This window comes from Arvicola amphibius, chromosome 11, assembly GCF_903992535.2.
Source record: "Arvicola amphibius chromosome 11, mArvAmp1.2, whole genome shotgun sequence".
Lineage (NCBI taxonomy): Eukaryota > Metazoa > Chordata > Mammalia > Rodentia > Cricetidae > Arvicola > Arvicola amphibius.
Window position 1 is genome coordinate 46036279 of NC_052057.2, and position 13815 is coordinate 46050093.

The 13815-nt window shown below is 43.8% G+C and overlaps 1 protein-coding gene and 1 long non-coding RNA gene across 2 annotated transcripts in view; one reads left to right on the forward strand and one right to left on the reverse strand.

Annotated features, from left to right (window-relative positions):
- Slc2a2 (solute carrier family 2 member 2) overlaps window positions 1-2967 on the reverse strand; it is a 30693-nt gene extending 27726 nt beyond the window's left edge. Inside the window, exon 1 of the mRNA XM_038348396.1 lies at window positions 2813-2967. Within this exon, the coding sequence (XP_038204324.1) occupies window positions 2813-2827 (15 nt within the window). The 5' untranslated portion in view covers window positions 2828-2967. The remainder of the gene's footprint in view (window positions 1-2812) is intronic.
- LOC119826882 overlaps window positions 2883-13815 on the forward strand; it is a 28237-nt gene continuing 17304 nt past the window's right edge. Inside the window, exon 1 of the long non-coding RNA XR_005287484.2 lies at window positions 2883-3070. This is a non-coding gene — a long non-coding RNA (uncharacterized LOC119826882). The remainder of the gene's footprint in view (window positions 3071-13815) is intronic.

The window sequence follows — 13815 nt, forward strand, 5'->3', positions numbered from 1 at the left end:
ATTTTGGTTAGAGAAATTGGTTCCCACGTCCAATTTATAATATATTGCAGATAAGCATGGAAGAACAGACTAGGCCAGAAGCGTGGGCCCAGTAAGATGGCTCAGCAGCTACAGGCAGGTGATGCCTAGCTTGTGAGTTACATATCCGGGACTCCTGAAAGTTGTCTTCTGTGACCTCCACATGTGTGCTAAGACAGGAGCGTACATGTGCGTGTGCACGTGCACACACACACCCATGCACATACCTACAGACACACACTCGTGCACATGCGTGCGCGTACACGCACACACCCATGCATACTCCTACAGCCTCCCCCCCACACACATACACACACACACACACACACACACACACACACACACACACACATGCCAAAATGAAAAAAAGCTTTAAATGTAATATGGGAGTAGTTGAAACAGTAAGTAGTAGTATGAAACAACATGTGGTATTGTTTTGTGGCTAGGAAGTCATGTGCCATCTGCTGGCACAGAGAAGCAGTTGCAAAAGTCAGGAAACACGGAAAGGGGGTTTAGATGGCCTCTAGAATTCCTGTACCCCTTTGAACTTTACCTTTGAACTTTCCTTTACCTTTGAAAAGGCCATAACAATGGGTGATGGGTGGGCTTGTGAGACTGGCATGTCCTGGCTGAGTTCTGGATTATTGTAAAAACAGAGATAAGTAACGTGGTGTCCTTTAAGTAGAGGGCACAGGGCAAATCCCTTCCTACCTGAATCACCATCATCTCACAGATTGCTCCTATGAAGCAACCTTCCATCAACTTTTCATATATCATTAAGAATATCCAAAACAACATGGAAATCAGGTAGGGCGATCTCCGCTCTTGACTGAGGAAGCCGTGCTCAGGGAGGTGAGGGGGCGTTAGAGGCTAAAGCGCTCTGGGTAGATATCCTAGTACAAAGCATTTGAACTTCACTGCTAAACAAAAGAGCAGACTTTCCAGCACCGACTGATTGATTAGGAAGGGGGAAATGTGTGATTTGCCTCCACACGCTGCCAAAAGCCAAACCAAAGAAGACTTTACACCTGGTTTTGGAAAAGGCCAGATACTTCTCATAGCACAGAATTCTCAGACTGAAAAGAATTTAAAAAGAGACAGATGTGTATCATATACCTTCACTGATCAGCAGAAAAAACGGAGGACTCACAGACCATGCCCCTTGTCTGAATTTTCTGTGCATTACAGGCATGGCCAAACTGACACTAACTGCCCTGAGCCATCATCCCCTCATTTTCCCTTACATTCCAGCAGATTCCCAAGCCTGAAAAGCCCTGTCCTTTCTGTCAGTCAGTCCTTACACCTTCTGGGTTCTGATACTAGGTGCTCCCTTGGTTCTTGAAGAAAGTTCTTTCAGTTGAGTATGTAAAGCACCAGGGGATTTGCCAGAGCCTGAAGCCTGGCTCTGAGACGGTGCTCTTGACTATGTCTTCTACACATTAGTATATGGATCCTGTCTTATCGTAGCTACTGATGATACGTAGGTACTGATGGTAGGATGGTGAGTCTGCACACCATCCCTGCAGTTACTAATTTGATTCCCATGCATGAATCATTATTATAGTTCTCCCATTTATAGCTTCATCCTGAGCTATAGAACTCACAATATCCTGATTCCAGGGTCATTATTTAAGTGTGCAGAATGCAAATACATCACTGACATTTAAACGTTTGCCCACTAAGCCTTTCAAATGTTGCCTTTACTTACTCTCAAACTCTGAAGAGATTACTTCATTCACAGACTGCTAAAATAAAGCTGAGATAGTCCCCATCAGACTCTAAGAGCCATCATTTGATCATAATATAAAAATATGAGGCTCGGTTGATTTAATCTGAGTCTCAGTGGCACTCATAGTATTAGATCCACACCCAAGGCTGGCATGCGGTGTCACTCATGAGGGAATGCTCAGGTCAGTATGTAAGGGTCCCACTCTTCTCAGGGGTACAGATCCATCAGCTTCTATTACCATATAGGGAAGCTTGAAAACACACAAGAACGACATACCCTTTTGAATGTTTTATTTGGAAAAGGATTCTATCTACAGAGAGGTTGAAATCCCAGAGACATGGAAACCCCATGGCCTTCCCTCTGCTTACCAGTGATTATCTCACATTCTCCACATTAGTTTCTTGTTTAGGCTGCGGATTTAAAACCATTTAAAAATAAGCTGCAGATTATTTGTGTCTCCTCATTTCTGATGGCTTCGACAGGGACAGGCACCTTTCTTAAGGACAAAAACATCTTCCTGTCTGATTGCAATATTGCCAGACCCAGTAATACAACACCGAGTGCACTAATGTCACCCCAGGCTCTGTCCAGAGCCACGTTCTCCAGCGTGCACTCTATCAGGCCTTTCCTTCTGCTTCCCGCGGTCTGAGGTAACCAGCCACAATGCCGTCAGTTCTCAGCCTCTTAATTCAGAACAGATTTCCCTTTTCGTCTTTCGTACATGGGCATTTTTGAACATTCCAGATCTCTTCAAGGTTAGAGTCCGGTGAACCTGCCCTAACTTTGGGGGCAGTAGCACACTTCTCCAGTGACAGGCTATACAGTGGCACTTGAGCAAGTTATACAGATTAATCAAACACCAGCTAATATCCTTAAAACTCTGATTACTGAATAAGAACCCGGATTTGCTTAGCAGCCAAGTGGATTAGTAAGTGACCAAGTAAAGAGGTAGCTTGCGTCTGTGGTAACTGCATCCCGTGTCACCAACAGTTTTATGTGCTTGCTGATTTGAACAGATTCCCAATCTCCTTAACACTAAATCAAACGAACCCAAACTTGCTTTACCTTGTCTTCTGACATTGTGTGTGGGGGAGTTGTCCTCTTAATCCCAGGTCCTGGACTGAATGTGGATGAGTTGCTGACCAGCCAGAGTCCTCGGCTCAGCCTGGTTATACATTGTAGGAGGAGGAGCAAGCCGAGGTGAGGCTAGAATATTGATGGTACTCCAATCAATGTGCCCTTTACCTCGGTGACCTCTTCGCCGGCAAAGAAGTAAGGGTCGGTGTAACTTAAGAACCAGAGGCAGGCACGTGCTAAGGGCTGGTAAGTGTGGCAAAAGTGCAGCTCGTGGGGTGTTTTGGAGAAGCTGAGGTATGCTGGGTTGTGGCAAAGACGACGGCAGGAGTGTGGAGGGTGTAATGCAGTTTGCTCTGCAGAGGACCGGGGCTGTGGGCTTGTGCTGTAGAGACAGGCTCTGTGGCTAAGGACTGGAGACATCAGTCACCTGAATGAGGTTTGGAGAGGTGTGGGCTGGACTTTGAATCACAGTATCTTACTGAGGGTCACCTGAAGCAAGGGAGTCACTGTGACTTTTCTGAGTCTTGGGTTTGTATTGTTGCTTGTTTATTGACCTAATAAAGAGATAAAAGCACACATATTTGTTTTGTTGAGGGGCTTAAAGGAGATAACACGACATGTGTTTGGCACAAACTAGGTTTTCGATAGATGGTGGTGACATACTTTCTGTTGTTGTTATTCATTCAGTGTATTTCAATATATGATTGCAGAACCAGATGTGGCACTCATCTGTAATGCTAGCACTGCCACCCCAAGAGGGCTGTGAGCTGGAGGCTCATTGGATGACATGGGAGTTGCCAGCTAGTCTTGGCTACATAGAGAGACCCTGCCTGGGGGAGGGAGTGCACTTAGTGTGATAGCCTTGGGTTCTCAGTGAACTCTGCTTATATGGCTTCAGCCTGTTTCTTTCTAGGAATCCCCCATGACATCTGATCCAAAAATAATGGAGGAAGGACCCAAGTTAGTTTAGCTCTCCTTGTGACTGGCAGCTAGAGTTGCTGGGTCCGCAGAAGTCCTCTTGAGCCAGTGCACAGCAGAGGGAATGGAAGAAGCAACAGCAAAAGGGCGGGAATGCCAAAGTGGGGAGGAAGCTGGATTTAATTTGTCTGCCATTTTCCCCCACCTCTCCTCATTTCTCATTTCCATCTCTCTCTCCCTCCCTTCCTCCCCAACCCCGTGTGTGTGTATGTGTGTGTGTGTGTGTGTATGTTTGTGTGTGTGGTGTATATGTGTGTGTGGTATATATGTGTGTGTATGTGTGTGTGGAATATGTGTGTGTGGTGTATATGTGTGTGTGGTATATATGTGTGTGTATGTGTGTGTGGAATATGTGTGTGTGGTGTATATGTGTGTGTGGTATATATGTGTGTGTAGTGTATATGTGTGTGTGTATATATGTGTATATGTGTGGTATATATGTGTGTGGTGTATATGTGTGTGCTGTATATGTGTGTATACTCCTCTGGGCAGAAGCCAGGGATTGAAGCTGAGTGTCTTCCTCTATGACCCTCTATCTCATTATTTGAGACCGGAGCTCAGAGAACCTGAAATCTCCGAGCCTGGGAGAAGCTCACTGGTCAGTGAGCTCCAGGCATCCCCCCGATCTGCTCCAGCACAGGGATTACAGACACTGCCTGGATGTGTGATGGGACTCGAACCCAGGACCTCTTGCTTTCACAAGTGCTCTTAGCCATTGAGCCAGCTCAATGGGTAAAAACATGTGAAACACCCAGTTTTAGAAAGCAAATAATTCAATTTCAAAGCCCAAACATCAGTGGAGCTCAGCATGTTTGTGTTCCCTAACACACCAGATAAGAGAGGCAGCCTCTTCATGCCTGGACTTCACATGGAAGTGGGGTCACAGCCTGCATTGTCTCTGAAGGCAGGCTCACGAGTGCTGATAGCAAGATCTTAATCTTTAGTGTTCCTTCCCAGGCCAGTTCCTGCTTAGCACCTTCCAGGGCTTGTGTGGTCTAATCTTCACAGAGTGCTCCCGGTTGGCACCAGGCCTTACATCGCCACTTGATGTGCTGGCCCGTAAGCGTCCTGTCCTCAGCACCATGGATGACCCCGAGAGGAGATGCCTTGGCAACCATTGTCCACTGACTTGGCCATGCCTGTGCTGATAACAGGAAGAAGAGCTGTCCTGACGGGCTTTTCTACCTTTGTCTTTTGAAGTCTGCTTTGAAGTAAAGGCGTTTGTCTTCATTGTAGCAGCTGCTGGGAGTCCAGCCGGGTGTTCAGAGACACTGCTCCTCCCCCACTGGTGATGCCACTCATCTCAACTCTTCTGCATCTGGGGGTGGGTTAAAACTACCTGCAGGTTGAGGATGGAAGAAGCATACTGCGCAGGTTGATTTTTGTGGCTTAGTTCAGACAGCAGACTGTCCTCGTGGTGAGCTGAGAATATAGTTAGCTTCAGGAAGCACAGAGGAGCTGTGGGCTTCTGTGGGATAAAGTCTGAAAGTAAGCCTGACTTTTTGTACTTTGCCCTGGAATGACGTCTATGCACTGAGTGCCCATAATCACTCCAAGATTCCCTGCTGCCCTGCCAAGGCAGTCTTTCTTAGTTTCCATCTGTCTCCATGCGCCCGTGCAGAGATTTCGGGCAGACACAACCAGTACTGGATACTAGGGATTGTGTTCAGGTCCTTACATTTGCCCAGAAAATGCTCTTACCCACTAGGCGATCTCCCCAGACCTGGCTTTATACTTTCAAACCTTTTTGGTCACATTCTTGTTACATCATTAATTAAGAGAGGAACTGCCAAGACTTGTAATTGATGACCTCACCTGCTCCTCTCCCCTTCCTTATCTTTCCTTTCAGTGGAGTGAGAGGAGTTAGATTTTTGTTTTCTCTGTAAACGAGAGGGGAGGAAATGGCCCAGAGAAGCTGCATTCCTCTCTGATGGAGTCAGGTGCAGGTAATGGCAAAAGGCATGCATGCAAACTTGACCAAACCAAGAGGGCAAGGGCTCATGGGAAGAGCTCAGTCCTGAAGGTCAGGTCCTCCTTCAGGCCTCCCTGGTTCTCTTGTCCAACTGCACTTTCTTGATGTGGAAGTCAGGATTGATTTTGAAAGCTAAATTACATCATGAAACCTGTTTGCAAGTTCCTGAGGTCCAACATCACAGACAGTAGAAAGTCCTCAGAGGTCAAATTTCCCAGACATCAGGAAGCTCTTCCTCTGGAGGTGGACCTGACTCTGTGAGGCTGTCTTTCCTACTCAGGACTCAGTCTTCTGAATTCTGAGGTCTGTTATAGTACCAGGGAGGCAGACAGCAGCCATGGATGTCCAGGACCGTGTAGACCCCTGGAATGGGCTAGAGTTCACGTGATTGACAATGGGAAATCACCCGTGAGAAGAGTCATGGGAGTACTGTGGTCCACTGTTCATTTTAAGAGTACTGCTGATGGCTGGGTGTGTAACTCAGTGGACAGAGTGCTTGCCTGGCGTGCACAGAGCTTTGGCTGGATATGATCCCCAGCACCTCAGAAACTCTGGCTGTCCTGGCACATGTTTGTATCCCTGTGCCTGGGAGCAGAAGCAGGAGGATCAGGAGTTCAAAGTCATCCTCAGCTACTTGGAAAGTCTTCAGATCACTTAGGGTACATGAAGCCCTGTCTCAAAAAAAAAAAAACAACAAAATAAAATAAAAAGGTAATCCCTGCTGTTGTGTGAAGGGTGGATTGGATGGGAGCATCAACAAGAAGGAGATACCAATCACAAGAACACTGTGACCATTCACTCTTGCTTCTGAATGCCAGAACGAATGGTAGGGGAGAAAGAGAAGTAACAAACCTCAGGAGACATTGGCTGTATAAAAAGAGTGGTATTTGTATACAGCTGATTTTAGGAGAAGTGGGGATGGGGATGACGAGTCGCTTTCTTGCTTGCTAATGTGGGGTAACAGGTACCATTTGCATCTGCCTTCTTGCTAACCTGGGGTGATGGGCACTATTTACAGTTGACTTCTCGCTAACCTGGGGTGGCAGACACATTTACAATTAGAGATGTTAGAGGTTTAATCATCTGAGTAGTGACCTAGAACACCCTCTGGGACCCCATAAAATGAAGCAGATGTACTTTGCTGCACTTTGTAAAAGATGAAACTTTCTGAGGCATTCACCAGTCTGCATACAGTTCTGAGACGTAACACAGAGGGCCCATGTGTGCTTGGCCATGACTGTATATCATGACCAGGTTATTAATCTGAGTGGCCAAGGTACAGTTCACAGTTCGCCCCTGGTGACAAGGATCCCCGCCTATCTTCTGTAACCATGACCCATTTCCTCTTACACGTCCGGACTTTAAATCTGGGCAGCTGCCCTGTTATCCAGGTATATGAGCCTACCATTTTGATTGTGATTTAAAACCTGAGAGAACACTCAGCTTTACTCAAGATGGACCAGGGGAGATGCAAGTCCCAGCTAAAGGTGCCGTCGCAGGCACCTCCTCAACACGTTTGACTGAAAGCCTGGATGCCTGTGATCTAGGAGAGTTGTCATAGCAAATTAATCATTATCATATGTTGTGTTTCCCTTTTCCACTCAGGAGAATTTCCTCGAGTTACCTGGCTCGCCTGTGTCAGCAGTTTTCACTCATGCATAGTGTGTCACGGTATAGCTATCCTGCAGCTGACGTGCTGCACAGTGTGCCACGGTATAGCTATCCTGCAGCTGACGTGCTACACAGTGTGCCACGGTATAGTTATCCTGCAGCTGACTTGCTACACAGTGTGCCACGGTATAGCTATCCTGCAGCTGATGTGCTGCACAGTGTGCCACGGTATAGTTATCCTGCAGCTGACGTGCTGCACAGTGTGCTACGGTTTAGCTATCCTGCAGCTGACGTGCTACACAGTGTGCCACGGTATAGCTATCCTGCAGCTGACGTGCTGCCCAGTGTGCCATGGTATAGCTATCCTACAGCAGCTGATGTGCCTTTGATGTAGATCTGAAAGTTTCCCGTATTTGACAGTTAAGAATAAAGCTACTTTGTACTTCATTTAAAAATACCCTTTTGGTTGGGAAAAGGTTTATCAAGAAAATGGCCCTAAGAAACAAGCGGGTGTGGCCATACTAATTTCCAACAAAGTTGACTTCAAACTAAAATCAATCAGAAGAGATGGAAAGGGACACTTTATACTCATAACAGGAAAAATCCATCAGAATGAAGTCTCAATCCTGAATATCTATGCCCCTAATATAAAAGCTCCCACTTATGTAAAAGAAACACTTCTAGAACTCAAGGCAGCCATCAAACCACACACACTAATAGTTGGAGACTTCAACACTCCTCTCTCACCAATGGACAGGTCAATCAGACAGAAACCTAACAGAGAATTGAAAGACTTAATGGAGGTAATGAACCAAATGGACTTAACAGACATCTATAGAACATTCCACCCAAATAGGGAAGAATATACCTTCTTCTCTGCGGCTCATGGAACCTTTTCAAAAATTGACCATATACTTGGTAACAAAGCAAACTTCCACAGTTACAAAAAAATATTAGTAACCACCTGTGTCTTATCGGATCACCATGGATTAAAATTAGAATTCAACAACAATGCTACGCCAAGAAAGCCCACAAACTCATGGAAACTGAACAGTCAACTACTGAACCACACCTGGGTCAAGGAAGAAATAAAGAAAGAAGTTAAAGTCTTTCTTGAATTTAATGAAAACAAAGACACAACATACTCAAACCTATGGGACACAATGAAAGCAGTGCTAAGAGGAAAGTTCATAGCACTAAGTGCCCACTTAAAGAAAACGGAGAAAGCACTCATTGGTGACTTAACAGCACACCTGAAAGCTCTGGAAAAAAAAGAAGCAGACTCACCTAGGAGAAGTAGAAGACTGGAAATAATCAAACTGAGGGCAGAAATCAACAAAATAGAAACACAGAAAACAATCCAAGGAATCAATGAAACAAGAAGCTGGTTCTTGGAGAAAATCAACAAGATTGACAAACCCTTAGCCAAACTAATCAAACGGCAGAGGGAGAACACACAAATTAATAAGATCAGAAATGAAAAGGGGGACATAACCACAGACACAGAGGAAATTCAGAGAATCATTAGATCTTACTACAAAAGGCTGTATTCCACAAATTTTGGAAAATGTAAAAGAAATGGACAGTTTTTTAGATAAATACCATATATCAAAGTTAAACCAGGACCAGGTAAATGCTCTAAATCATCCTGTTAGTCGCAAAGAATTAGAAACTGTTATCAGAAACCTCCCTACCAAAAAGAGCCCAGGACCAGATGGCTTCAATGCGGAATTCTACCAGAACTTCCAAGAAGACCTAATACCTATACTCCTTAAGGTATTTCATAATATAGAAACACAAGAGTCACTGCCAAATTCCTTCTATGAAGCTACAGTTACCCTGATACCTAAACCACACAAAGACTCAACCAAGAAAGAGAATTACAGGCCAATCTCACTCATGAACATGGATGCAAAAATTCTCAATAAAATACTGGCAAACCGAATCCAAGAACACATTAGAAAAATTATCCATTACGATCAAGTAGGCTTCATCCCAGAGATGCAGGGCTGGTTCAACATACGAAAATCTTTCAATGTAATCCATCATATAAATAAACTAAAGGAAAAAAACCATATGGTCATCTCATTAGATGCTGAAAAAGCATTTGACAAAATTCAGCACCCTTTTATGATAAAGGTCTTGGAGAGATTAGGGATACAAGGGTCATTCCTAAATATAATAAAAGCTATTTACAGCAAGCCGACAGCTAACATCAAATTAAACGGAGAGAAACTCAAGGCTATCTCACTAAATTCAGGAACACAACAAGGCTGTCCACTCTCTCCTTATCTCTTCAATATAGTGCTTGAAGATCTAGCAATAGCAATAAGACAACATAAGGGAATCAAGGGGATTCGATTTGGAAAGGAAGAAGTTAAACTTTCGTTATTTGCAGATGATATGATAGTGTACATAAGCGACCCCAAAAACTCCACAGCTTATAAACTCCTTCAGTAACGTGGCAGGTTACAAGATCAACTCCAAAAAATCAGTCGCCCTCCTATACACAAAGGATAAGGAAGCAGAAAGGGAAATCAGAGAAGTATCACCTTTCACAATAGCCACAAATAGCATAAGATATCTGGGAGTATCTCTAACCAAGGAAGTGAAGGATTTATTTGACAAGAACTTTAAGTCTTTGAAGAAAGAAATTGAAGAGGATACCAGAAAATGGAAGGATCTCCCTTGCTCATGGATTGGGAGGATCAACATAGTAAAAATGGCAATTCTACCAAAGGCAATCTATAGATTCAATGCAATCCCAATCAAGGTCCCATTAAAATTCTTCACAGAGATTGAGAGGACAATAATCAACTTTATATGGAAAAACAAGAAACCCAGGATAGCCAAAAAAATCTTATACAATAAAGGTACTTCTGGAGGCATTACCATCCCTGACTTCAAACTCTATTACAGAGCTACAGTATTGAAAACAGCTTGGTATTGGCATAAAAACAGAGAAGTTGACCAATGGAATCATATAGAAGACCCGGATCTTAAACCACAAACCTATGAACACCTGATTTTTGATAAAGGAGCCAAAAGTACACAATGGAAGAAAGAGGGCATCTTTAACAAATGGTGCTGGCATAACTGGATGTCAACCTGTAAAAGAATGAAAGTAGATCCATATCTATCACCCTGCACAAAACTCAAGTCCAAATGGATTAAAGACCTCAATATTAATCTGAACACATTGAGTTTGATAGAGGAGAAAGTGAGAAGTACTCTACAACAAATGGGCACAGGGAACCGTTTCCTATGCATAACACCAGCTGCACAGACATTAAGGGCAACATTGAATAAATGGGACCTCCTGAAGCTGAGCAGCTTCTGTAAAGCAAAGGACATTGTCACTAAGACACAAAGGCAGCCTACTGACTGGGAAAAGATCTTCACCAACCCTGCAACTGATAAAGGTCTGATCTCTAAAATATATAAGGAACTCAAGAGACTAGATGGTAAAATGCCAATTAACCCAATTAAAAAATGGGGCGCTGAACTGAACAGAGAATTCTCAACAGAAGAAGTTCAAATGGCCAAAAGACACTTAAGGTTATGCTCAACCTCCCTAGCTATCAGGGAAATGCAAATAAAAACAACTTTGAGATATCATCTTACACCTGTCAGATTGGCTAAAATCCAAAACACCAATGATAACCTTTGCTGGAGAGGTTGTGGGGTAAGGGGTACACTCATCCATTGCTGGTGGGAATGCACACTTGTGCAACTACTTTGGAAAGCAGTGTGGCGGTTTCTCAGGAAATTCGGGATCAACCTACCCCAGGACCCAGCAATTCCACTATTGGGAATCTACCCAAGAGATGCCCAATCATACTACAAAAGCATTTGCTCATCTATGTTCATAGCAGCATTATTTGTAATAGCCAGATCCTGGAAACAACCTAGATGCCCTTCAGTGTAAGAATGGATGAAGAAACTGTGGAATATATACATGCTAGAATACTACTCAGCGGTAAAAAACAATGACATCTTGAATTTTGCATGCAAATGGATGGAAATAGAAAACAGTATTCTGAGTGAGGTAACCCAGACCCAAAAAGATGAACATGGGATGTACTCACTCATAATCGATTTCTAGTCATAATTAAAGGAAATTGAGCCTATAATTTGGGATCCTTGAGAAGATAATAAGAAGGTGAACTCCCAAAAGAAGATATAGTAATCCTCCTGGATATTGGAAGTAGACACAATCACCAGGCAAAAATTGGGAACTTGAGGGCTGGAAGATGGGGAGAGAAAAGCGTGAAGGGGAGAATGGGGGGAGCTCGGAGGAATGGGATGCTTGGGATACAGAAAGGGTGGATATGGGAGCAGGGAAGCATATATCTTAATTTAGGGAGCCACCTGAAGGTTGTCAAGAGACTTGACCCTAGAGGGGTTCTCAGGTTTCCAGGGAGACTCTCCCCAGTTAGTTCCTTGGGCAGCTGAGGGGAGGGAGCCTGAAAAGGCCAGTTCCTATAGCCATACTGATGAATTTCTTGCATATCACCATAGAACCTCCACCTGGCGATAGATGAAGAAAATGACAGAGCCACACATTGGAGCACTGGACTGAGCTCCCAAGGTCCTGATGAGGAACAGAAGGAGAGAGAACATGAGAAAGAAAGTCAGGACTGTGAGGGAACCTCCACCTGGCGATAGATGAAGAAAATGACTGAGCCCCACATTGGAGCACTGGACTGAGCTCCCAAGGTCCTGATGAGGAGCAGAAGGAGAGAGAACATGAGAAAGAAAGTCAGGAACGTGAGGGGTGTGTTCACTCATGGAGACGGTGGGACAGAACTAATGGGAGATCACCAACTCCAGTTGGAATGAGACTGATGGATCATGCGACCAAACCCGTCTCTCTGAATGTGGCCAACAGTGGGGGCTGACTGAGAAGCAAAGGACAGTGGTGCTGGGCTCTGATTCTTCTGCATGGACGGGCTCTGTGGGAGCCTTCTCAGCTTGGTCGATCACCTTCCTGGACCTGGGGGGAGTTGGGAGGACCTTGGTCTTAGCATAGAGTAGGGAACCCTGATGGCTCCTTGGCCTTGAGAGGGAGGGAGGGGAGGTATGGGTGGAGGGGAGGGGAGGGAAGGGGGAGGAGGGAAGGGAAGGGGGAGGAGATGGAAATTTTTAAATATAAAAAAATAAACCATGAAAAAATAAATAAAAATACCCTCTTTATTTTCTCCAGAAAAAATGTTGTAAATTATTCACTCATTAAAATATATACATTTTTATTTTTTAAGAAATTTTGGTCCCAGCAACATGGTGGCTCACAACCATCTGTAATAAGGTCTGGGGCCCTCTCTGGCCTTCAGGCATAAATATTGTATACATAGTAAATAAAATAAATATTTTATAAAAAAAGAAATTTTGGGACTGTTTCCCAGCAAAAATGAATGTGTGTCTTCATTTTCCCTTACAACTTCAGTAAAATTTGATATTGACTTTAGCCTTTCTGAAAAATTCAGTCTTTCTGAAGTATGTATAGTGATACCTCATTTCAGTTTTAATTTTTAATTAAATTTTTTATTTTAATATTATTCTGTAGGTCCAAGTGTTTTGCCTGCAGTGTATTTCTGTGTACCCAATGCATGACTGGCGACCTTTGAGGGAGGCCAGAGATGGTGTTAGTCCTGTGTAACTGGAGTTACAGACAGTATTGAGCTACCATGTGGGTTCTAGGAATTGAACCCAGGTCTTCTGAAAGAGAAGCCAGTGCTCTTGACCACTAGCCATTTCTCCAGCCCCTGATGAGAATTTTCCAAGGCCATCGGTGCTGGATATCTTTCCCTTTACTCGACACCTGCATATCTTCTTTGGTCATTTTCTGTTTTTAAAAACACATTTATTTGTTTCCTCAGTGCGTGCTGCGCACCCTTTTCCACCGAGCCATCTCCCTTGCCCCGTTTTATTCATTTTCTAGTTGGATCTTCATTGTTGTTATATGTTTCTTTTGTGACCTGACAGCTTGTTAGCACCTTTACATACCACACTGCTACTGAATATATATTTGCCAAATGTTTTCTTCTACTTTTTAGCTTTCATAGTCTTAATGGGAGTTTTCAAACAAGATGTTTTGACTTTGATGAAGTCTGACTTACTAATATTTCTTTTTATGACATGGCATCTGAGAATTTTAGCCCTTGTTTTCATCTCATTTTCCCCATATAACCCCCATCCCCTAAACGGTTCACATTTATTTTCATGACGGTAATTTATTTTGAGTGTTTTTGCTTTTAATAAAATGTAAGACCTTGTTTGAGACTTCTTGCCCCACGTCTCTCTACTGCCCAGCACCGCGGCTTCCTCCCTGAATTGCTCCTGCAGTGCTCAAACTTTGGTGTTTGCTCTTGCTTTTCTACTTATTTATTTATTCATTTGTTTTTTTTGCTATGGGCTGGTGGCTTTGGCA